We start from the raw sequence: 25,023 nt of genomic DNA, 5'->3' as shown, positions 1-25,023 counted from the left end.
GTGACATATTTCCTCCCAAACACAGCCACTTCAGATGATTTTGAGTTGATCTCACATACTTGGTCCTGCTGCTCTCTAACGCACTAAACCTGCTGCTGAAAATAGTCCTTAACAAATGCACTGTTTACTTCTGACACAGTAACGCAAGCTAAAAACTACAGTGGGCAGCTGTTTTATGAAATTGTCTGGTTTATATTCAGGCCCCTTTTTTTAAAGATTCAAGTCTGCAGTCGGGTTGGGTTCAGCTTGGAGCTGAGAGAGAATGACAAGTTCGGAAAGTATTACTGTTAGACTGACTAACGCACTGTTGTCTTTTGTCTTGGGATTTGTTGTCAGTCAAAATATAAAATATCACTAACTTTATCCTTTAAAGATGTAATTCATTCTCTTACACTGTTCATAAGCAGACCACATGGATCCTGAGATTAAAAGCATTTATAGACAAAAATCTGAACAACAATAATTAGAGCAAGACTCAAGGGAAATCTGGGAGAGACTCAAGGAGTGACGCTACTTGTGGGATAATGTGTTACCGCAAATGATTGAATGTGTTGGCAATAATACATGATCTCATATACAAAAACAGCTGAAAGTGAATACTGAAATGGGAATCAGAAAGATGTTCCCTCCAATAAGTCTGTTTTCTTTTTGTTTTTTTGTTATATCAAATCATTACATATCACTATGGCATGTGAATACCATTATGACTCACTGTAGAAAAATAGGCTGTTTGTATTATTTTGCTGTTAACTGTATATTTTAAATTGGGAGCACATTAAGAGTAGTTGTTTTTAAAGCATATTCTTATTTTGCATGTTGTCGTTTTAACACATATCAGGTTTTTTTTTTCACCAATGACAGTTCATTGGTAAAACAGCATGAAGTTTTGTTGCTATGGTTACCTTCATTTTTATATAGGTTACCCTCTGCACTGATGTAAACTGTTACACTGTTAACATGGACTTTGAGATGCCCTGGCACACAAGAAAACAAGTCAAGAGAAGTATTGATGGCAAGTACTGTATAAAAAAAAATTAATGTGCTGCAAAGTTAGCAACCACTAACAGGGCTAACTCAGAGAGAGAGAGAGAGAGAGAGAGAGAGAGAGAGGCATCAGTGTGGTATGCATCCAGCAGTGATGTGAAGCTCCGGTGGTGGTGGTGGGGGGGGGGGGCAAACATTCTTGCCTTTGTAGGTAATCTGACTCTAAAACTACCTGCATGATGTGCATTAACTGCAATTCCCAGGGACTGAGACAGAAAGCTGTGCATGTAGGAAAGTGACGAATGAAAAATGATCAAATTTAGAATGACTTATGTTTATTTAGCCTACTTACACATCCCAGGCCGTGATGGAGGGATCCAATCTACAAACAGAAGACAAAGATAAAGTTATATGCAGCTGTAAAGTTAGGATGATTTATACTTTTGCCTTTTATAATGTGACAAAATGTAATTTCTCTTATGAATGAGCCCATATAAGGATTTGTACACCTATAGCCCATTGAAGTGGCCTTGAAGATGCATGCACCTCTCATGAGTTCTGTATACTAGGTGGCAGTCTTTCTTTACTGCTGGACTCGAGTGAGTCTGAAATGATGCTGGAATGAGAACTTTGGAGAGAGGCTCACTCTGTGCAGCACCAGTGGACCAGATTATTATGGGGAGGAATTCCAATGTGCTTTTTATGTTAAAGTGCATTAACCTCCTGGGCTTTTAATTCTGCTGCTAAATGGTGACGAGGGATCATTTTTCAATACATTCAATTATTACTGGCAGAGCAGAGGATATTCCAACCTACTGGAAACAGACTGAAACAAAGTCCTCTATGCAAGACAAGCCTCTCCCTGAGGCTGCATAGGTTAATCACACCTTTAACCTTCACACATGAGAGAGACGTCATTACCTGCAGAATACTGCATGAAATGCTGTTTCCCTGCTCCTGAGGGGCAGTCAAGACTGATAATAGCTCTGTTTCAGTTTTATTACTCAGAAATAAACTGACTAATAAGAACAGAATCAATGGGTTATTGCAATGTATGGTGGTGACATTGCAGTGTTCAAACACTGCAACTACTTCTCCCTCTAAAACTAGGTGGGGACTATAATGTAGAAAGGTGGCAGCATGTGCCCATTTTTCATCGGACTGCAGCACTGGGCGACATTGCTCAAGGGCTCTGGGTGTGTTAAAACCACCAGCGTGAAGGTCTAAGCCGAGGCGTGAATCCCTGTTCACACAATAATACCCAAAGGTACAAAAGACTTTATAAATCTCCCTATTCCTTTATGACTTAATCTTTCAACATCTGGGGAGAGAAGGAGAGAAGCAGCATTGTTGTTCATATAAAGCGATTCTGGGAAGATATATATAGCTGTGGAAGTACTGAATAAAGCATATTCAACAAACAAGAAATCCAACGGATGTTTTAGTGAATTTTATAGAGCACATAATAAACATTACTCACTGGTTTCTTTCCCACAATGAGCTTCTCAACCTTCTGCACCTGTGAGACGTGGTCTTCATTGGTCTTGAGCTCTCGCTTACGGATCCTCTCATAGATACCGACCAGTGTCTCCCTGGGGATGTCCTCTCCATCATCCACACCTGGAACAGAGGGAGCAAGGAGCTGAGTTACAATGTGAAAGTCAAGTGTTGTGTTAAAATGTGCCTGCTGTGTCAGTGGATCAGAATTGGACAAATGGGAAATGGTTTAATTTGAAATAAAGAAACTGAGCGGAGGAACTCATGAAGCTAATCCTTGCAAGTGCAACTGGAAGTGACATTCAAATTTCCAGCAATGACAAATATGCCCTGGACAGAAATTTTGAAGTGTATGCAAATATTATTTTAATAATCCTAGGACGAATTTCACATGTAGCACATTTAAAAATACCGGTAAACATAAAATACGAGCTCAATGCACCGAAAAAGAAAACACAAGCAAATAAATAAAACACAAGCAAATTAAGAAAACATCATCAAACCGACATCACACGTGCTGCAAATACACACAACCCAAACAAATACAGAAACTGGGTTCATAATTTTTTTGTGTCCCCTGGAAACACTTCCACTGTTGTCAATGCTATTTGTACCATGTTACTTTTTTTACCTCTTAAATTCTTGATGAAGTCCTCCAGCTTCATCTTCCTCTCGGGCTTGACGTTGGGGCTGTACATGTCAGTGTTGAGGAGGATGATGGCAAAGGCCAGGATGAAGATGGTGTCAGGGTTCCTAAACTGTCGGACCACTGTGGGGTTACAGATGCAGTAGCGCTGGCTAGAGACATGAGAGGTGAGAGCAATGTGACCAAACCTTCAATTTACAACCAAACTTAGATTACAAAACACACAAAGATGAAATGTGCTCATAGAGAGGAAATGTTTCGATCTTTGCCTGAGGAAAGCAGAAGTAATGCTAGAACCGGTTCTCTTTATGTACCAGTAATTATCCAGACAACACCAGCAGCAAATACAGAATGGAAACACAGGGAAATACAGTATGTGTTCAGGATCTGTGTGGTTTAATAATCATTGCAATTTATCGGTTTTCTTCACAAGCTCTGGGTTTAGCAACCTTCCTCCACCTACAGGCAACAGACATGTTGTATTTTATGGATGTGTGAGCATGAACACAGAATCAGATCATCTCTGATCTCTGATAATGGAGATGTCCTGACAGGTTTTCTATCCTCAGTATGTTTAAATGCCATCTGAGAGTGAGTCATCTCACCTGAAAGCTTCGATGAGCCGCTCCACCTTCTGGGCCTCGCCCTGGACACGGATGTGGTTCTGAAATTTCCTGAGGGCCTCATCCAGCTCCATGCCCTGGAAGTCCATTTCATCCACCACACAGCTGGTACACAAGCAGACAGATGTTGAGAGGAAAATGAAACACAAACATGGCGGACAAGTTTTTTCTGCTCAACACCAATTCTTTAATATCTTACAGGGCTTGGCTGGTGTAGATTCTACCATGGAGGAAATCTCTATATTGTCTTTCTTTGTTGTTAATAATAACTTAGTTTGTTTTGAAATGTGCATGTGGACAAGGATCCTGGATTTCAGTATGTTTACACTAATTTCACTCTAATCATTCTGGTTTTTCCTCTGATCACTTTTATACAATGGTACTGAAGTTAAGGGAGGATGTGTGCGGGAAAAAAATAAAATCATACTTACTCTAAAACATCTCTGTTGAACTGTTTCTGTCGATTGCCAAGGAATTCTCCAATCATCTGCCTGCTCAGCCCCTTTCTCTGCAGCAGGAAGTGAGCCACGCCGACCGGTGTGTCAGGGATGAATCCCCTCTCAGTCAGATACTGGATGCCCTTCTCTGGCTTCCTGAAAAATCCAACATGGACACAGGGTTAGGTCTTCAAATTTCTGCAATTTAGATACAGGTCAACTTTAAAACTGAAGGGAAATATCACAAAGATCTTTAAACTGTCATAACTCCTCATCAGGAGTTGGTGCAAACAGATATGCAAAATAAAACCTTTTCTAATTGTTGGTGAAAGACGTAAATTGAGGTACGTTGCACCTCATCCTTGACACGTCATTCTCATGTGGTTGTGTCAGTTTGAATCAAGGCAGTTTGATTTTCTCATCGTTTATAAATCTCTCTCTTTTTGAGGCGTCTCCGGCAAGAATGAAACAAAGGTGGTGCAATTTCAGGTTTATCAGAATCACAGAGAGAAAAACAAATTGTTACATTACAGTTTCATTCTGCACATAAATCACATTATCCTCCTAGTTTCTTCTTCCATACGAATATCTTTCAAAATATCTTTGGATTTGAAATGAATGTGACTGATTGCAGTTTATAGGTCAACACCCAGTGAGTGAATGATTTTCCAAGAGGCTTCTCTAACATTGCGTCCACTCAGTGGGAAATTAATCACTCCAGACACACTGGTCAAGCCCCTGCTCCATCAGAGCCTCTTCAGAGTACCTACTTGTTGAAGAGATTCAGGCCGATGCGGTAGTGTCTCTTGCGAATTACATCATTACTGAAGATGGGCGAGTCCCAGCTGTTGCGAGTCTCTTTGTGGTAGGTCTGCTTGCTGAGCGTCTGCTCTCGTAGGCTGTCTCTCGACGAGGACTCGGAGCTGCAGTTGATGGTGTCGTTAGAGTTGGATGTGCTGTTGATGCTGTCGTTGTCCCCATCGGAGAAGTCAGATTCTGACTTGCTCTGTCTGTTCGCTGAGCCGTTAATGGCTAGATGGCTTTCCAGCTGCCGGTGGCGGTGGCGCAGGGGTGCGTCATCGTCACGGGAGGGAGCTCGAGGCGGGGGTCCGTGGGAAATGTGTTTAGGGCTCGCCTGGGATGACGTTACGATGTGGCCGTGAGGTTCATACACGGGCGGCCGCTTGACAGAGCCTCGGTCGGAGCGGTCACTGAGCTCTACGGAGCTGTCACTAGGAGGTTCAATGGTCAACAAAGGAAGATGGTCCATTCTAAGACGCTGCTCTTGGCACTCGAGAGAGGGAGTGCTGCGGCAGCTTGTGTCTGTGTCACGACCCTCATCTTTAGGGTCAATTGGCCAGTACTCCTGGGAGGAGTTGACTGACCGCAACCGCAAGTCTGATTCTGTGCTGGAAGGTTGATCCCCTGACCTCGACAGAGCAATAGAGGGGGACATGTCCTCCTCGTCGATGAACAGAGTAACATCACTATATGATGCCATCCTTTCATCGTGCATGCGTCCGGCTGCCCTACGGTGGGACTTCACCTGATAGGGCACTTCCCTCTCCACCTCGGAGCAGCCCATGGCCTCTGGGTCAGGGCCCTCGTCCCCCTGAAGGCTGCGACAGTTCAGTGCATCATCTATCGACTCTGCCAGGGATTTGACCTGCCGGGAAAAGGCGTCCTCCAGCTCCGTGATGGCATCTGTCAGGTCACTCTGTGGAGGTGGGTGAGATACCATGTTGGCCTGTTGGTGAACCTCTATATCTCCACATTCAGACTGCACCATGGACAGTGGGGTGCCATCCTCCGTCATGGACACCTGCCTCCCTTCAAAATAGGAGCTGTGCACCTTCTCAGGGCCCTCAAACGAGAGCTGCATCCTCATGTTGGAGAGAACAATGCGTCTGGACATACGGTTCTCAGACATAGAGCTCCTGAGACGTTCAAAGTTCTTGTTCATCTGATACTGGCGGAAGGCTGTCTGGATGGTGCGGGCTGCATGCCGAGTTATGAACCGTCCACCATATTTACGCTCCAGCATCTCCACCTAGAGAGAGAAGACAGAGCTAAACTGTGAAACTGTGGAACTGTGACACCCATGGAATATTAAATTGGTTTTCTTAACTGTAGATGGTCTATAAAGTTGTCCTCCTGGATGTCACTGATAATTAGTTTCTCTCAGTTGCTAGTGACAACCCAACAATAAAACTTTCCTACTTAATAATCTCACACAGCTGGGTTAGTGATAAGCGACCCACACACAATTTTGGACATTACAAGCAAAAATTGCATGTAACACTTTTAATCTATCTAATGTCGTGAGACGATGAGAAACTTTGACCTATTAAACTATTAAGCAAGGCTACTTTGGAATACCTGTTTGTCCTGGAGGTCAGCAGAGAGCTCATAGCTCTCGGAGAGCGAGCGTGACCGCTTGATGGCCTCCTCCTCAGCTTGCTTACGGAGGATGGACTGTGAGTGCTGAAGTTTGGGCCGACGTGGCCTCTGAGGCCCAGGCTGGACGCCGTGGCTGTAAAGCGGGCTGTCAAATCGGTCGGGGCTGATGGCTGAGCCGTGTGTCACCGGGCCCTGGCCATAGCTGGCTCCACCATCCAGGGAAGGGCCACTCTCATTGGACCGTCCATCCCCTTCCACACTGCAGTGAGAGAGCAGAGGGATAGTTAGAGATGTCATTTTCATACTAAGAGAGTTAAACAATGAGAATGTCAGGATGTGATTTTAAAGTACTTCTAGGATTTCTCATCCATCGTAAGAACTTATGGGACTTATGGCCTAAGCTTTTATAAAAGAAAGTTTTAAAATCAGTAGTCAAGTCAAGTGTTACAGAATATAAAAGTATAGCATTACAGAAGTGAACTGCAGAGTGTGTAAATGAGTGAAGCTGGGATGTGCTGATTCCTCAGCTTTATGATATACAGTATAACCCAAATTTCATTCAACTGTAAGCTACCTAATACTGATCAGTATCTGTGATAATTACAATGTGCCATAAACTTCGCTGTGCTACAGGCAGAAAAAGCAAATGCCACGTAAACACTCTCCAAACACTGAACACATCCTAAGGACTGCAGTCCACAAAAGATTACCTCTTACACAATTCATGTGAAAAAAAAGACAAGAGGTTACTCACTCACTCTTACATTCTGCCCTTTTACTAGAGGGTTGTTTATTGCGGAAAGACCGTCTATTTTCTATAAATTGCCAGCTCTTCCTCCATATCTTGTCCACCATTCTTTCAGTCAAGTGAAGTCCAGAGTACACAGGCTCCTCCAGGAAACTAAAGTTTATGCCACATTATGAGCCAATCAGTGACCAATGGGAGTTGCATCATGTTTGCCGGAGCGACGACACACTGTTCCAATGCATGTTACAAAGTCCAGTTTAGAGATGAATGACACCGCAAATACAATGTCAGCGGTCCCTTAGAAATAGCTACGTTGTGGGTGTACGTAGTGCCCACCTGCTCAATAACTAACATTAGACTAATAGTTCCTCTCTCTCATGGTACAGTGCGTTCACTGCTCGCTGGCAGACTAATGTGTTTGAACTTGACACACCCATACAGTGTACACAATCCACTTCCTTCATTAGACAGCCTCCAATCAACATTCAGCAACAACAGCTTGCTGGCAAACAGTGCGGAGAGAAAAAGTGGAACTGAGTATGGTCAAAAGTTCAAACAGCAGATGTATTTGTTATCTCTTTTTCTTTTTGTAAGTTCAGTTATTTTTTGCTCTGAACTGAATATAGATTTACTGACTGACAACCTCACTCAGCACAGTGTGCCAACAAAATGTTTACAAAAGTTATCTACGGCCCGTTATTTGGTATATTTGAATCTAATTTGCGACCCACAACTTCTCCCTTTCTGTCTGGTAATTCCTTTCTAACAAGTGTAAATGTGTTATAAAAATGTAATATAAAGTAAATATAAATCAAAGTTTACTGGAAGTGACTCACAGACTCATACATCACTTTGATCTCCAAGGGCTTCAGAAACATCAATTTTCTGGATAAATAGAAATGCTTTAGAAAATGACTTCTCCAAAAAAGGCAATATTAATAAAACACGTTGTTAGCCTGAATTTGGCTGCCAAATGCTGCAGTAGAGTGAATTCTTAAGTGGCATCCTGACAGAGAAGAGATGACCCACTCAGTGTCAACTGAGGCCACGGTGACACAAGGGGAAGTTCATGGTAAGCAGATGCTAACTGACTCCCTTGGGGCAATAGCTAGACACAGTGCTCAGAGTAGCAACGTAACAACCAAGCCAAAAGAGAAGGCCTTCATGCTGCTGGACCAATATAAAACCTTGCACAGCAAACTGAAAATCATACTCCATTGCATAATCGCCGTTGGGACGAATCTCCCCTACCATCTGTCAAGGCAAACTGTGAAGCCGCCGTCCCTGGAGTTAAAAGTCACACCTTGCATGCTGTCACAGCACCAGGATACAGCCGGTGGTCATTTCTGGCTTTGTGATTTCTTCATCAGAACTTTGACTGCTGACCTGGATAAAATGATGATGAAAGGAAGCACCGGGGAACATAAGTATATTTATATTAAAATGAAAAAATTCTTTATGACTTGAGAGGAATGGACATGTAGAAGAATAAATCATTATGTTTCAGTGTATATCTACATTTAAGAAACTGAGAAAGTGAAAGCATGTGGCATACTTTGCAAATTCTAAAAATGCTAAAGGAATTTAGGGGAAAAATATGAAAACATATGATCGAAATGATATTTTGGCATTTGTGTAGCACAGTACAGTATTGAACCCTTCTGTTTGCTCTTTGCTTTTGAAGCCAAATAGGTTGTGTTGTGTTCAGTCTGTAGAAACATATTTAGCCTTGCACTGTGTCCCTGTTTAGAGATTTACCTCAAAGCAGAGCTGTCTAAATACAGCCTCACAGAGCAGCTAGCGTGGCTGCAGACACTTAGTTTCATTATATGATGTTGTTTTGTTTTCTACTGAACTCTTTTGTTGGGGGTAATTGCCTTTCCATTGTTTTGCCTAATTGCTTGTAATTATCGAGGATCCAAAATAAATTAATGTTTCAATTTATGCCATATGACAATGTGGCTGGGGGAATGAGAATTGAGTCTGTATTAAATAACTGAAAACACAATAAACTACAAGCTGCTTTGAATAGCTACCACAGTGCTCGTCTGGGGTTTGCTCTCTCGCCCTGTCACCTCCAAAAACATTTGAGGCACAAAGTCAAAATTATCGCTACAGTTAATTGTGATGTTTTTATTTTTGTGCCATTGTCCTGTATGTTTTGTTTTTTTTTCTCCTGATATGGACCTATGTAACTGAAATAAATTGAAAGTAAGTACTGGCTTTGCCCTTCCCCACTGAGACCTGGAGCCAGCATCTTTCCTTCCATTTTGCTCTTTCTGCTTCACTTTATATCAACCAAGCATCCAGACTGTGTGTGACTGTGGGCGTGCAGTGGGAATAAGTGCTGCAGTACTTTTTGCTGCGAAGTCACTGAATTAATCCATAGAGTGAGGTCAGTTCCTCAAAATGGTGGGAAAAAAGGAGGAAAAAGGGGAAGAGAGAGCGGCATTTGAAGAGCTGATGTGTTAAGCTGTAATTGACTCTGAAGAAAAAAGAGCGAACTACAGCAGAGCAGGAAGTTACGCGACATTATTGCACAGAGGAGTCAGAAGTTACCACATATGGACTCAGAGCTGTGTTATTGTAACATGTTGTTGGAGGTAAAGGATGAAGCAGTGATGGTTGTCCCAAGACTGCTTCCATGTACTGACAGTTCCGCCCTTGAAATATGATCTCACTATATTAACAACTGCAAGCCATCGGCGTCTGTCCCTCCGTCTGGGTCTGTATCCACCAGGAGCCCCCGTTAGTTCTGATGTAGGCATGGATAAGCATGTCAGCTCAGCTGGCAGTGATTTTCAGCCATGGGATCCAGGGATTTGGGGGGTGGGTTGGGTAGTAAAAGGCAGGGGGGGAGTCCAACCATCTCTCTTTCCTCCCTTCTTCCCTCTCAACACATCCTGAACAAACAGGCCCAGACCCCTGTCCAGGCCTCAACCCATTCCATCAGTCGGACCTGGGGGAGAAACATTCCTCCATCCCGGAAAAGAGGAGTCACATCTACAGGAGTTCTGGGAATAGAACAAGGCTAATGAAGTGCAGGCTGGAGCTACGGAGGAAGAGAGAGCTGCAGTGTGGAACTAACATAACCCCTGAACGAAGACACAGAGTCAACGGAGAATTTCTAATTTGTATTTTAGGATGTTTTTTGTTTTGGTTTATTTAACTTTAATAAAGCATAATTGAATTCCCCGTTCAACTGTGAACTCCAAAAACCATTAAAATGAGAAACACGCTATATATTTATGGAAAAATCTTTCCACAAGCAATTCACTTACATACATGCAACAGTAATCTGGTTACTCCTCGATTCTGGCAGCGATCTGATTTTGTTAACACTTATGTAAACATACAATTAAACTGCCTTTTTCAGGTTAAAGGATGAAGAATAATCAAATTACTGTGGCTAATTTCTTTTGAACTCTATTACTTAACCAACTCATGGAAGTGTGAGCATCTGCGCACAAAAGTCACCTTGTGCATGTTTGAAAGTTGTAGTGATGCTAGAGCAACACATTGCAATCTCTTTTATTGTCGGGGGGGGGGGGGGGGGGGGGGGGGTTAATAGAAAATATGAGCGATAACATTCATGCAACACATGTAATTCGTTTTCCAGCCTTAACGTGACATCTCACTATTATCTTTTTTTTTTTTTTTTTTAACTGACCCTTCGAATCAAATCAAACACAACCTTCATAATCAAAATTCTCACCACACATGCTCCGACAGCATGCGCTCCAAACACAACAAAAGCAGATGTTTGCTCTCTTTCAGAGAGACCTCATAAATACAGATGTGAGGTTAGGAGACCACACAGTAACATGTTAATGAAGTCAGGCATTAAAAAGCCAAACCGGCCAGTAAACACTCCAATGTATCAGCCACTTCAGCACCAATAACCAACCTAATGGATGATTTTGTAACAGCAACAAAAAGACAGCGAGGAGCAGGTCGGGGATTTACTGTCTGACACAGCTGCAAACTGGAAAGCTCCGCTGGCCGGCCGACCGACAGAATCACTCCTGAGAGTTTGCAGCAGACGGCAGACAGTCGACAGGAGCCTAAGACTCACGGTTGAGTCATGGTAACTACTGTAAGTTATACAGTCAAGTCTGAGAGCTATAGGACTCTGGTGTCTACAAATCAGAAACTGTCATCTTGGATCTGGCCAGAGACACATCAGTTACCAAAGTAAAGCCAGTACAACAGTCTGCTGAATGGCTCCATTCCCATATCAAAGCTCTAACCTTATTACATCTTCAATAGCAAAGTACAACAGGATTAATCTGATTAAGTTTACCATTAGAGCGTCAACTATCACAGCCTACTGAGGGCAATTAGCAGACTTGACATTTTGATGGATAAATGAAAGTCATCAGACTGTTATGCCTCTGAACAGTTCATAAGCTGATTCATGATCAGGTTGCGCAGATCTTTAGATTTTTCAAGATGACTTAAGCTTTATTAGGGTAATACGGATGCTGCAAAAGGGCAATGAGCAGCTGACTGATGTTTTGTTAATGCCGTCCACATACTTGTTACTTCAAGTAATCAGAAATCAATACTATTCCCTCGTTAGCTGCCAGGCCTCATTCTGTCTGAACAAAGGCATCCCTCCTCCTCCCTGCTGTCAAGACTTCAACAACAACAACAACAACAACAACAACAACAACAACAACAACAACAACAACAACAACACCTACAAACAGAACTGCTTTCATTATCTCTTGATAATGAATAATTGAACTCCACACTCAGCACCTGCCCTTGAAGATCGGGCTATGAAAACCCACACAGTCACGGCCGGTAAGCGGGAGGGCCACGACACAGAACAGGAATGCCCTTCAATTGAGCGAGGCGAGGAGGGGGGATGGATTCTCTACAGTAAGACTAAACACACGCATACAGTGACTCAGAGAGGGGACTTGATCTGTTTTCCATTGTAAGGGCGTCAAAGTCGAAATGGCAGACCCCACTTTAAAAGTTCCTGGTCTTTGGGACTTATCTTGAAGCTTCACATTAATCTTGTCATCTTCCATTGTGGATTATGCAAAAAAACCAAAAAAAAAACAAACAAACAAAAAAAACCACACACATCAGAAGCCATTTAATACAGTGTGTGAGCTGTGCTCTTTTCACAAGCATGCACCGTCTCTCTGCTGCTTATTAAACAAAGCCTTACAAGCTCTTGCACCTTGGTGTAACCCCATCCAATGACACAACACACACGTGCACGCGCCCACACACACTAAAACAAACACACTCGCATTTTACACCTTTCCACTATTCTTACCAGCCATTCCGCTCCAGTTCCAGCAGTGACTGGGTCTTCTCTGAATTACACTGCAAACACCACATGCTGGCCGGCACTCACAAGACGACGTACTCCAAACATCAGTGGTCCCACTCACCAGTCACCATTGCTGCCTAAAAGGTTTCTCTAACAGACATACAGATCTCAAAACTGCCATCTGCTACAGCTTGCAGCTCTCTGCTCCTCACAGACGTTCCCATGTATTTGCCTTGTGAAAGCAGCTTCCTGTGGACGGTAGGAGGCCAGTGCGACAGTAAGTGGTGGTCTGTAATCTCTGACAGACAAGTGGGGCTCTTTCTTTTTCTCTTTCTTCCTTTCTGTCCTCGGTGCGCCGGGCTAGTGGGAGTATAAGGGGGGGCGGAGGCTTGGAGACGGGAGTGTGGGTTTTTGCCAGGCCCTGAGCAGTATGGAAGGGGGCGGGGTGCAGGGAAGAGGGTGTGAGAGCGTGGTGGCTCTGTAGCTGGGTAGAAAGAGAGAGAAGGGGATGAAACACCTCCTGCACAACATTAATCGTGCAGGGAGGGGGACAAAGAAATGGTGGGGGGGGGGGTGTCACAGCTTGATCTAGTTAGGTGCATATAGGTGTAGTAGATAAAGGAATGAAGTGGACTGGAGAAACAGGTAAAAAGGACAAAGCATAAGGGGACTCTGGCATGAAGAGGAGATAGTGCTGGGGGAAACAGGGTTTACCTTTTGTTGGATTTTTTTTATTACACAGAAGGAAAAAAAAAAGGATATAGTGGATAGAGATGGCAAATACAAGAGAGCACCTCTATTAATAGAGCCTTTCAGGGCTGAGAAGTGACTGTCAAGATGGGCTCTAAGAAAAGAACCACACAGGATTCTGCGCCTCTCTGCTGCAGAAACTCACAGCATTGTAGAGGTTGTTCTCCTCTCACCCTTATGCTTTCAACCTCCTCCAGATCAGCTTTGTGTAATTTCAAGGATAATGTTATGCTGCTAAAATGCCACCCATATTGTACCATCACTGCTTAGCTCACCAGGACCTCCATCCAGAGTCCCACTTTGCAGCAGACCCTGAATTGACGGCGTCTTGTCTCTGGACTTCACCGTGTATTTTCGACAGGCTGGAGACTAATCACCCCTCTGAGAGAAGGGGGGTTGGGGTAAACTGCCCCCAAGTCAAAGGTATTTTCTATCTAATGACAACAGGCACAGGAAACAGAGGAGAATGGCTCCCACATGGAGCCAGTTTACAGGGACACCAATCATCTACAGACACACACACCAGTGTCTGGAGGGAGACGTTGATGTCTTCTAATTACAGGCCTGAGCCTTTAAAATGATCACCTTCTCTGGACCGTTTTCATCTGAGCCTTCAAACGAAAAATGCAGAAAGAAAGACAAAGCAAAAGAAAAGAGTTACCGAAAGGAAAAAGTTTGCATATCTTAACATGTGGCATGAATCACAGCAGGGGATACGCACAGACTTACTTGCCATGTGTGACTCAGGCAGAATCATTATGTGCACTGCAGAAACGCAGACAGGCAGTGACCGGCCAACTGATCTATTTCAGTTTGAGACCTTGGCCCTGTACTCTGGTGACTACAGCTGCTAATGCCTCGTGGAGCTGCAGACACTTGACTCAACTTACAGAGCTCAACTATCACGCAATCTCTCCACTCTTACTGAAATCCATTTGTTCCTGAGTGCCTGTAATCAAAACAGAAAAAAAAGGAAACAAAGGCCATTTAAGACACCTCTTTAATAAAACTGGCATCCTCATTATTCTATCACTGTGTTGCACTTTGTCACCCACGAGGTGCAGATGGAGGCAGGCATTTCGATTTTGAAATGTGTGCATGATATTAGATATTAGCCCCGGTGCAGGGTTTGTTTTGCTGGCAGACCACAGGGAGTGCCTAACTGGAGTTTATTTGTTTGAGAATTAGATATGAAGCAATATCATGGTCTCATTTTGACGGTAAGCATGTGATGCTCATAAAAACCCCAAGCCTGTCGTGATTGTTTCAGTATGAGGCTCAAGGGCAGTGTTGGGTTAAGCATCAAGGAGAGCTCTGCTGAAATGATCACATTAGCTGAATTCCTGGTTAAAAGAAACTGAGTTGTAAAAGTTTTCACAAACTTAAAGACACTTAACAAGGTTGTGTAATTATCTCTGTCTGCCTGCCTCAGTGTCTCTGTCATCCTCCTCTAGTGTTACGCTCCAGTCTAGTCGCCGTGGCTGAGTGAAGGCCCACTCCATCTCCTGACTCCTGGCTGCACAGCGCTCTCTGCTCCAGAATGATGTCATTGAGAATTCCAAGCAGAGGCCCACTCTGCGCTCATAAAACGCCATTTCTTCAACTCAGTACATATGGTCTCTCTGCGTTTAAGCCCCCCCCTCCCTTCCCTCCCTTTGAGTTTCCGTGCCTTCCCTTCTTTTCCTCTTCCTTCTTGTTTTAAAGTAAAGAAAGTCAGACATATTACACTTGGGACACAGCCAGAGTCATCCGCAGGTCAGCCACACACAAACGCCTTTATCAGGTGCGTTCCCACAGATGTAGCACCTGAACATTATCAGACGAACAGGAAAACTTGGATTTTCCCATTGCAGAGAGAGTGAAAAAAGACAGAGCAGAGGAAAAGACAGCGAAGGAAATGACAGGGCAAAGTGATAACTTCCTGGAAAGTTGGTCACAAGATTTTGGCGCCGTGTGTGCCCCGGCTACATGACATCATACACCGTTTCTCATTATCTGCTTTTGCTGGATGCTGAGCAACGGAGACCTGCGCTAAGAAATGGAAAATAAAACGAAAACTCAGCCCTTGCCTGGTCTGGAAACAATTAGAATGGGCTGATGTCATAGTTTGATACAACAGCATAGTAAATGAGATGTAGTGGCCCGGCGTAGCTTTGTGAACACAGAGGACTTTGTATAGATAGAAAAAAAAAAAAAAGAAACACATTTTCCCTGTAAATTCTCAGCCACAGAGAATTTTTGTACATAAGAAGGGTCTGGCAGCAGATGTATAAATAGAGCTGAAATGAGAGTAATTAAAGGATATGGTGCCTCTGCTCATCACATCCTGGCAGCAAAGCTAGAGCAGATGTGTTGCCTGTGGGATCCTATGGGAATGATCAAAGTTCATCAGTGGCAAGTGATGGCTGAGAGGCTTTTCTAATGTTCATCTCTAAGTAATTCCAATCTAGACAGAAACAATCTGCTCGTCAAGACACATGAAAAGACTGAGGAGTGTTTGCAGCACAAAGAATCAAACACTGTCCACTAACAACAGCTGGTGTTGGATGCCTGGTCAGGACTGAAGGCTTGTAAACTCATTCTTGAAAAGGATAGTTTGACATTTTGGGACAGTTTGAGTCATTTTCTTTCTTGTTGCCAGGAGACAGTTAGCTTAGGTTAACATAAAAACTGGACAGTCAGCCTAGAAGTCACTGTCCAAAACAGCCATACAAAAACAGTTCAACACAAACCTCCACCTAGAACCAGAACTAGTCAATTTTACACCTAAGTTATCATTTGTTAAATTCAGAGGTGCTGGTAGATGATTTAGCACAGTGCTAGGCTAGCCCCCCCCCCCAGCTTCCACTCTAATGCTACTCTAAGATAACCTTGGCTGTAGCATTGGATTTAATACCAGACATTTAACCAAATATTTCACTGTTTTGAGTCTGAGTTTTATCACCAGTGTTACAGGGCTAGGTTTTAAATCACCAGCATTAAAGTAACACCTGGGGCAAGAAGGATCTGGATTTGCTCCTCTGTCTTTTCTGGGTGGAGTTTTTGCTTGTTCTCTCTGTGTTTGCGTGGGTTTCCACTGGTTTCCTCTCACATTCCAAAGACATATGCCAGTCAGGTGGGGTGGAGACTTTAAACTGGCCAAAAATATGAACATGGGCATCTAGTGACTTGTTCCTGGGCATTTATTTTCCTCCCATTTTCTCTCATCTTCAAAACAACTGAGTTGGCGGAGAAAACGCATGAATAAAATGACACCCTTACGATGGAAACCAAACAAACACTTACTTTACAGCTCCGCCGCATGTTTGTGTAATCCTCTCTGTATATGCAGTTCTCAGAGAAAAATATATTTCAGGGAACCATGGTAAATACAGGACTTCAAAGGCGTATTTCTCCGGATTGCATGCATACGCTATCTCTCTCTCATTCTCTATAAAAGGCAGATAGAGGTCATGTATTTTGTGCTGTTACCATTATTAGAAGTGGGCCCTGTTTGTCCATTTACAATATTTTCCTTTCAGTTCACTCCATTACCAGATACCATATTTCTCTGAAGCCCTTCACCATAGCCCCTCCCCAACACACTACAGTACAATTCTCCCCTGCTAAAAATAGACCCATGTGAGGTGACACACTCCAGTAAACACTCAGTGGAAGAGATGAACAGTGCTGTGGAGAACAAGAGGAAGAACACAAAAAATGGCCACTAAATGTCCAGCTGATTTCATCTCATTATCTCCTCCTTTGTGGCAGATCGATGTGCAGCGTTTTTTGATGACACTGTGAAATTTTGAGGTCTGCTGGAAAACAGTGCAAGACTTAGACAGTGTCTCCAGTGCTTGAAGCTCAGAGCAGCTGGATTGTAAATGTGACCAAAGCCACAGCGGGTATAAATACTTGTGGCGGTCAGGATGGTCACAGAACCGTGACACGACAGCCCGACCCGACAAAACAGACTCGACAGAGACCTCATGTGATGAGACCCAGTCCACAGTGAGCTTTCAGAGTGACAGTGCCACCCACTGGTTAGAAATGATACTACGCGTTCCTTTGGAGATGCGCACTAGGCCTTGGGGGGGGTGGGGGTGGAGGGGCATGTGGCACTGATGTCATTCAGGACGACTGAGGTCAGACATATTTGTCGTGGCTGCAAGTCAGGAGGGTGGCTGGGTTATTCAAAGGCATCAGGGAGTAACAGACCAGTTTTTTCTGGTTGAGAGATGTCGGCTGGGACGTGGGGGGGTGGGTTGGGGCAATAATCTATTTGAGGCAGTGTCAGACTCACACCTGTCTCAAGGCACGCAGAGAAAGTCCTGCGGTGTACATGCACTATGTGTCATGTCAGCATAGACCTGTTCAGCGTGTCCTACATTACTCTTCTTCATTAATAACTGCGTAGATTACCTTAAAAATCATTTTTTATGTCATATACACTGCATATTTTTTTCCACATTTTCCTTTAATTTCATTTAATGCGAAACATAATGCAAATAACAGTATGCAGTGTGCAGTGTAAGCAATTGCACATCAACTTGTGCACTTCTGCAGTAACTATATTAATATGGACATTTTAGAATACAAAAATGCTACAAAATATTCAGATGTCTCCATCAGTTTTCAATCATAACCTTCCTACATCGTCTGCCTCCTTACCTAACAGCACCATAGTAGCCAATCAATCATCAGACACACTCACAACTTGTATGGAACATCAGCCAAACACTTTAAAATCACGTCTCTCTGCTGCCCTATTTCCAGAACTGATTTCCAGGAGCCATCCATCAGCGTAATCGCAGAGAATAATAAACAAAACTTTCACATAAATCAGACATGTCCCTAAAATAATTATGTGTCTGTGTTTGGATGCATTTGTGTGCCTGGCAATGCAATCAATTTGGAGCCATGAGCAAAATGACATCATTGAACAGGGTAAATTGACTGGAAGGCTCACAATGACAATAATTGCTGTTTCAATCAGATTCCTTTCATTGTCGACTGCATCAGGGATCAGATAAACAGCTGATCACCTTCAACATGTTGTGTTGCTCAGTTATTCAAAATAAATAAATTAATAAATAATACTCACACAATCTCATTAGCAGTCAAGCGTGAAATGGTGTTATGGTTTAGATCTGATTCGAGTATAAATAAGTTTCCAGTTGACAGACATGTTAATTGCACAGCTGGTTTTGAATTGATGTATGCTCTTAAATTAGTGACTGGCTTCAGCTATAGATGAATACTTGTCCATACAACAGAACCACACTCTGCTACATAATACGCTGACAGAGATGAGGGATTAAGGTTGAGGAGAAACAGATGAAGGGAGGAAGCAGAGATCGAAACCTTTACATTCCTACAATACTCAGACTGCGATGGCTTACATTCCAACACTACTCACCTCTCCACACACAGCTGCCTAATCACTTTAGCACAACTTCACTCCGCTTTGCCTTCCTGCAGCCCTGGACTCCACAGCCAGGTACTTGCTGTTCTTTGCTGCCCTTCCCTGGCGAAGCTAACGGTGCCGCCGTGGCATGCGAAGCCCACAGCAGAAACACTATGGCTATTGAGGCCCCCGAAGAGCGCCTCCCGGCTCGGCCGTCTACACTGGCACAGGCCATTGTTTGTGTTGGCACTGTGTATAAAGGCAGCCTTTCTCATGTCTGACTTTTCAGTCTTTGATTCGGGAAAAACACAGTAACTAAACAACAGGGGCCGCCCCGTAGGGATGAGATGTGTCAATATGTCAAATTATATTTGCTGCTTTCTTGTTGGGACCCAGAACCACATTCAAATTCCTGAGCCTGTCCTTATGTGATTTCAGCATCATAAAGAATTTAGAAGTTTTCTCTCGCTTTCTGCTCCACTTGGAAGCTAAAGCACCAAACGTATTTCATTTTAATGGCCCTCATTAGGCTGACAGTGATAGAATCATTCGGGAAACATAATGTTATTTTAGGTGCCTGAAATAGGTGGACTGAATACAGATGTGAATGCAGCTATGAGTATCATGATCTGCTACTCAAATACTGTTAAGTCACCTGAAGACCCAATATGAACATCATACATTTCAACATGGAGGAGCCATTAGAATAAAGATAAACCTCATTTCAGGCTTATGACTCAAGTCATTTCATCAACTCAAAGATATCCCTAATAATTAAAGAAATCAGACTACACAGGTTACACAACTTGAAATATTTTTCATACAATTAACAATTACATCTAAATGGATTTGGTCCAATATGTTTATCAAGTAAGACCATTTTCCATATATTTTTTAGTTTGGCCAATAATGAAAGTCAGTAGCTGAGTGAAAGTGCTGCATCAGGATCCCATTTGTCAAAGGAAACACTGACTGTTGGGTTTTTTCCCCTCTTTTTGCACATCCAAGCAGGAAACATCCTCCACTCTCCAGACCAAGTCAAGAATGAACAATAGAAAACTGCGGATCAGTTTACACGTGATAAGAACTTTGCCCAGTGACAATGAAAACTTGATCAGTTTGTATTTAAATATTAATTGCACCTGGACAATGAAAGCAGAATTAAAAAAGAAATAATTCATGATTCCCATCACTCTTGTTTATGCCTCCCCCAAACACACGTCAGCTTTAGGAGGTTAACAATGAGCCAAAAGCAATGAAAAAAAGAAGAAAAATTACCAGTGAATAATTTTTCTTTTTTTGCAAAGTAACACAGACAACCAGGAAGCAATCAATCACAGAACAAAAGCACAGAGATAAAGCCGTCATGCTCGATCTACATTCCTCCTCCTCTGGAATGTAAAGAGGAAGCTGATGGAACCTTTTGTGCAGGTCACGAGAGTGCTGAGAAATGGATTCATGTTGACATATTCTACTGGAACAAGATATCCTGAGTGTGCAAGTTCCATTCATTCCGCATTTCCCCAAGACCTGGTGGGTGCAAGTCAGCAGATCTTATATTTCAACATACTCCCCATTCAGGCGGGCGAGGTCGGACATGGAGCCTGGCTTTACAGAGCTAAAGAGAGATTCTGAGAATAACAAGCAGACTCAAACTCATCATAACAGCCCCTTTGAGGAGTTACACAGCGCCATGTTTATTGTTTCATTTCTCTCAGTGACTCCCCTAACCTCCACTTGAGACAGTGCCAAGGCATTTACAAGAAATGAGGGTTACAAAGGAGCATATGGATTCATTCACGATCTCTATGACAAACTACCTGACAGCAGCTAATGTGGTTGGGCTTTCGTTTAATTCACACATCACCTAAGCCTATTGGACGGGCTCTAGCACAAATTGGAGCTCAATAACAACACAAGTCCTTCAGGGGCGAGTCAGAGAACAGCCAGCCGCCTGTTTGCTTGCAACATACATAATCTGATCAGAGGAGTCTAATTAAAAAAAAAAAAAAAAAAAAGACAAATTCCTGTCATCACAGAGGAATAGATTTCAAATGTGGAATGAATCTGTCTGCTGCCTTGGTTATATCCTTGGAGGTTTGATGTATGCTCCATAAAGCCTTCTGTTTTATTGACTGAAAGCACAGCCCAGGGCTCTGCAGGCTGCAGGGCCCATCGATCTGTAGCCCCTCAGTAACTTATTAGAGACCCCCTGTCCCAGCTCTCTGAGCCCACAGGCTAACGAACTGCTCCTTTATGCAGCTGGTTCTGTGTATTGCAAACTGTAATTGTGTCAAGATACGTCAGTTTTAACAAAAGTGATTGAGGTGTTCTGAAAAGCAGGGGACACTGACACTCAGGTCTTTTCACACAAGTAAGACTTATTTTTGTTTTTTTCATTGCACCCAAAATAAATTGGGCTTGGACAGGCATGTGAACATATCAGAGGGCAGAGAGGATGTTTCTCTAACGCCCGTTTTCTGGGATCCTACAAATCTGCCTGAGAGGTTGAGAGTGCAGCCAGGAGACGGATGTGTTTGAACGTGCTGCTTTTGAGTGAATAACGTCCTAATTCTGTCACGTTAATCAACTGAACTTCCTAACAGCCTCAGGTGTCAATCAAAACCAGGCGGCTGTATCAGCAGGGAGTTCTTCTCACACCCATATGGTAATCTATGACTGACGTAAAGATCAACATGGACCCATTTGAGAATGTTTTCTCTTTTGGTGGAGCCTGTTTCCACAAGCCGCCTCTACAGTAAAGTTACAGTCTGAATTCCCGGAGTTCACTTGGCCTTCATCTTTTTTCCCAATTTGATATATTGGCTTGGCAGAACTTGGGTGAAGTAATAATGCTGTGGAAAAGCGAATATCTAATCTGCAGGAAAAAAGCAGTCTGACGCTGTTTTACATCTGGTCCACCTCAGGTAATGCGCAGGAGACCTTATTCACAAGTCTGCAAGTTTACATCATATTCATGCTGAGCTCAGGTATTAATAATGTATCGGTAATTAGACACACACCATGTCTTACAGTTTGTGTCCGCCTTTCAGAGACTTCCCCATCCTAGCTGCTCAACAAGTCCACTGAGTACACAAGGTCAACTGCCTCACTTAAACCTTTTCGTAAACTGTACAACATGCTACAAAAACAATGCAGTGACAGCTGGGAGGAGCAGTTTCAGAGGGAGGGATATGGTGAGTCAGCAACACAGTAACATCCTCAAACCAACTCTGGCAACAGGATGAGATCCTTTTCCTTGTATAATCAGTCCCTGTGTTTGCAGCTGAGCACCAAGAGCTTGAGCAGGCCCAGTCTGAGTGTGACAGGTTCACTGTATTGTGTGCTGGACCTCCTGTTCAAGCACATGAACATCTGTTCCGCATAGGGATAAGATGCTTTCAGGAGATGCCTGCTCCTCAGCGTCTTGTTAAAGCGGCCTTGAGACCTTATTTCCCATGTGAATATGACAGAATAATGAACAGCGTATCCTGAGAAGCCACTCGATCACCGTTTTTGCCATTGCTTTGCATTTAATGATGAAACACCGAGGAATTCTGTGTAATAAAAAGCTATTGAGATTCATAGGTTCTGCACTCTGCTTAATGACCCCAGAGGGGAATACAGCCTTTCATTTGCTGTACCACAAAATGTAACTTGGCAACGTCCTGCACTAGGACAGCAAGATAACACGTGACTTGATGGAGTGTAAACACAGGGCAGGGAAAGAAGAGATTGGAGGCAGAGGGAGGGGAGGGGGGGTGATGGAAATGGACTGAGGGAAGGACAGAGGAGAAGGGGTGAACTGCATGTGATGTAAAGAGCGTGCAAACTGTGCACAGATTCAGCACAGTGCAGCTCTGTATTCTCAAACCACCATTCTCACGTACAGTTAGACTGATGAGGAAGAAGCTGCCTCACGCTCTGATGCTCTGTGCATCTAATAGGCTCTAATGACGGCCTCACTGAGCCATCCATTCTGTTAACAGGTCTAATGAGAGCAGGTCTGAGTGGACTGAACACACACAAGCTCTTAATGAACAAATGGAGAAAACAGATCGGCAGAGGTCCTGCTTATAGGTTTCATCGAAAAGATGTCAACAGGATGCTTGACATGAGCAGGACAATCAGCAGGAATGTGCTGTGACTCAGAAACATGGTTGGGATGGGAAACGGGGGGCGAGATGCAAGCAGCGAGATGCTGCGGGCAAAACACCCTGTGTGGACTTCTCTTTCTTGATACAGCTGCTGGCAAATCACAAACGTTTGCTTAAATATATTGTGCACATTGATAAGAAACAATAATAAATGTTAATAACTCCCCCCCCCCCCCGGCACTGGCACCCCCAGCGCATTCTATTCATCTCCCCGTAGGACTGCTTATTTTTTTTATCCTCGACTAATCCGTTGATTATATAGTTGGCATTTTTTGTTTGATAAATAACACAAACAATTATCAAAATTGCATGTAATTCCTTTTCTGTCTAGTCATTTCAGCATCACTGCCATGCATGCACACCAGGTCACCACACACCTGCAGTGTCTGACAATATAAACAGCTGCTGTCTCTGCTGTGGAACCCATGTGAACCTGCACTGCGCGCACGCACACACACACACACACACACACACACACACACACACACACACACACACACACACACACACACACACACACACACACACACACACACACACACACACACACCTTCAGAGGAGGGCCCACCTACCTCCACACAGCTGTCCCTGGCTTGTCCCATACTGTATGAAACACAATCCAGGCTCTGATGACGGATTTCCACTGCTCTTTACAGAAAGGTGAGGTGGTTACTGGAAAGCTACGCGGGCTCCGTCAGGCGCAGGAGACTGGGAACCTCCATCTGATTTACTCTCCACTAATCAGCACATTCCCCTAAACGTCAATGAAAAGAGGAGGCTCTCCTCACACAGAGCACCCTCCCCCTGCCTCACTCAGCTGTGTCCCTCACAGCCTCACACTTTCTTTGAATCTCTCTTTCTCTTTCATTAGTCTCTCTCTCTCTCTCTCTCTCTCTCTCTCTCTCTCTTTTTTCCTCTTCACTTTCAGCTGTTTGCTCACTCTCACCCCCAACTTGCCTCTCTACCCTAGTCTGTGGTCATTTATTCAGCTGCCGTGTTGATGTCTGTGGTTCAGTGAGGACCTGTCAGGAGCCTGTGTGTTGCAGCTTTGCAAGGTCACCCATTGTTTTGTCTTTTTGTTTTTTTTTCTCTCTCCTCCCTCTTCAGGACACATGTCGCTGCCGAAGGGGGAATCTGAGCTCTCAACCAGAACACATCCTCAGACAGCCAGAGCACAGACCAACATGTAGTTAGATAACAGGTCATCTAACAAGCTCTGTAAAGCTGAGCAGAACTGGCAATGCCATTCATGTGAGATTTACATGTTTAAGTGCCAATGGACAATCGTAAACAGGTCAACATACAATTTATCTTTCTTACTGAGGAAAAGAAACTTGTGTGTGGCGTTTCATGCTGCGCTGACACTGTATCTGTAAGTAACTCGCGGATTGTGTCCTGAGAACGTCCACCCTCTGCTTTTGTGTCCTGCTCAGGCCAGTTATGTCCAGTTGGCCACAGCTGACGAAAACACACACACACACACAAAAAAAAAAAAGAGTAGAGATTTTCAGAAATGAACTCGCACTTGGTGGGGTTGACTATGATGTCAACAAAAATACAACTATGAGCAAGATACTTTCTTGCTCTGTGTATTTTACAAGAATAACTCAGAAACCCCAGTCTTGTGAGTCATTCTGCTAAAAAAATAATACTTGCGCTCCCAGGTAAAATCATTATTAGGTAAACCTTGGCAGTAAATGTCTGTAGCAGCTATCTGGGAGAAAAGCCAGAGCAACAGACTACAAGGCTGCAGCAGCCTCAGTGGGACTCCAGACCAGGCAAGAGCCCCCATCTGCCTTCATTTGTCTTCGCTCCACTCACCAGTGGCTCACAGTGGAATTCAGGGCTGCTCATTTATTTGACTTAAAAAATCTCCTATTGTTCAATTTCTTAGCTCTCTGCCCTTGACTTGCTCACAGTGGATTGCCTGAATCATCGACTGAGTGGCCATTGACAGGCCACTCAGTCGATGAGCAACTTTTTCAGTTTCTTTATGAAGAATGAACCATGGACTATCCACACAGTGGGAGGGAGATGAACATAAGACCTCTATCAAGTTGTCACAGGAGATCTCCTCAGACCTTGAGGCTGTTCTCTGT

At 43.6% G+C, this 25,023-nt stretch overlaps 1 protein-coding gene across 11 annotated transcripts in view; it reads right to left on the bottom strand.

The window, feature by feature from the left end:
• Positions 1-25,023, bottom strand: part of iqsec1a (IQ motif and Sec7 domain ArfGEF 1a) — a 91,240-nt gene that overhangs the window by 8,439 nt on the left and 57,778 nt on the right. For 8 of the 11 annotated variants that reach the window (XM_071476677.1, XM_071476669.1, XM_071476671.1 and 5 more), the window contains 7 exons: positions 6,567-6,846; positions 4,958-6,237; positions 4,182-4,343; positions 3,733-3,855; positions 3,113-3,279; positions 2,465-2,604; positions 1,337-1,366 (listed from right to left, as the gene is read on the bottom strand). In XM_071476677.1, the coding sequence (XP_071332778.1) occupies positions 1,337-1,366; positions 2,465-2,604; positions 3,113-3,279; positions 3,733-3,855; positions 4,182-4,343; positions 4,958-6,237; positions 6,567-6,846 (2,182 nt within the window). Of the gene's footprint in view, positions 1-1,336; positions 1,367-2,464; positions 2,605-3,112; positions 3,280-3,732; positions 3,856-4,181; positions 4,344-4,957; positions 6,238-6,566; positions 6,847-7,341; positions 7,980-12,631; positions 12,964-25,023 lie in introns of those variants that run through there. The other 3 variants (XM_071476676.1, XM_071476680.1, XM_071476673.1) reach the window with 3 other exon arrangements.

This window comes from Trachinotus anak, unplaced genomic scaffold (genome assembly GCF_046630095.1).
Source record: "Trachinotus anak isolate AG129_WGS33_773 ecotype Australia unplaced genomic scaffold, CSIRO_AGI_Tana_v1 ptg000004l, whole genome shotgun sequence".
Lineage (NCBI taxonomy): Eukaryota > Metazoa > Chordata > Actinopteri > Carangiformes > Carangidae > Trachinotus > Trachinotus anak.
This window is presented reverse-complemented; position numbering and strand designations above follow the sequence as displayed.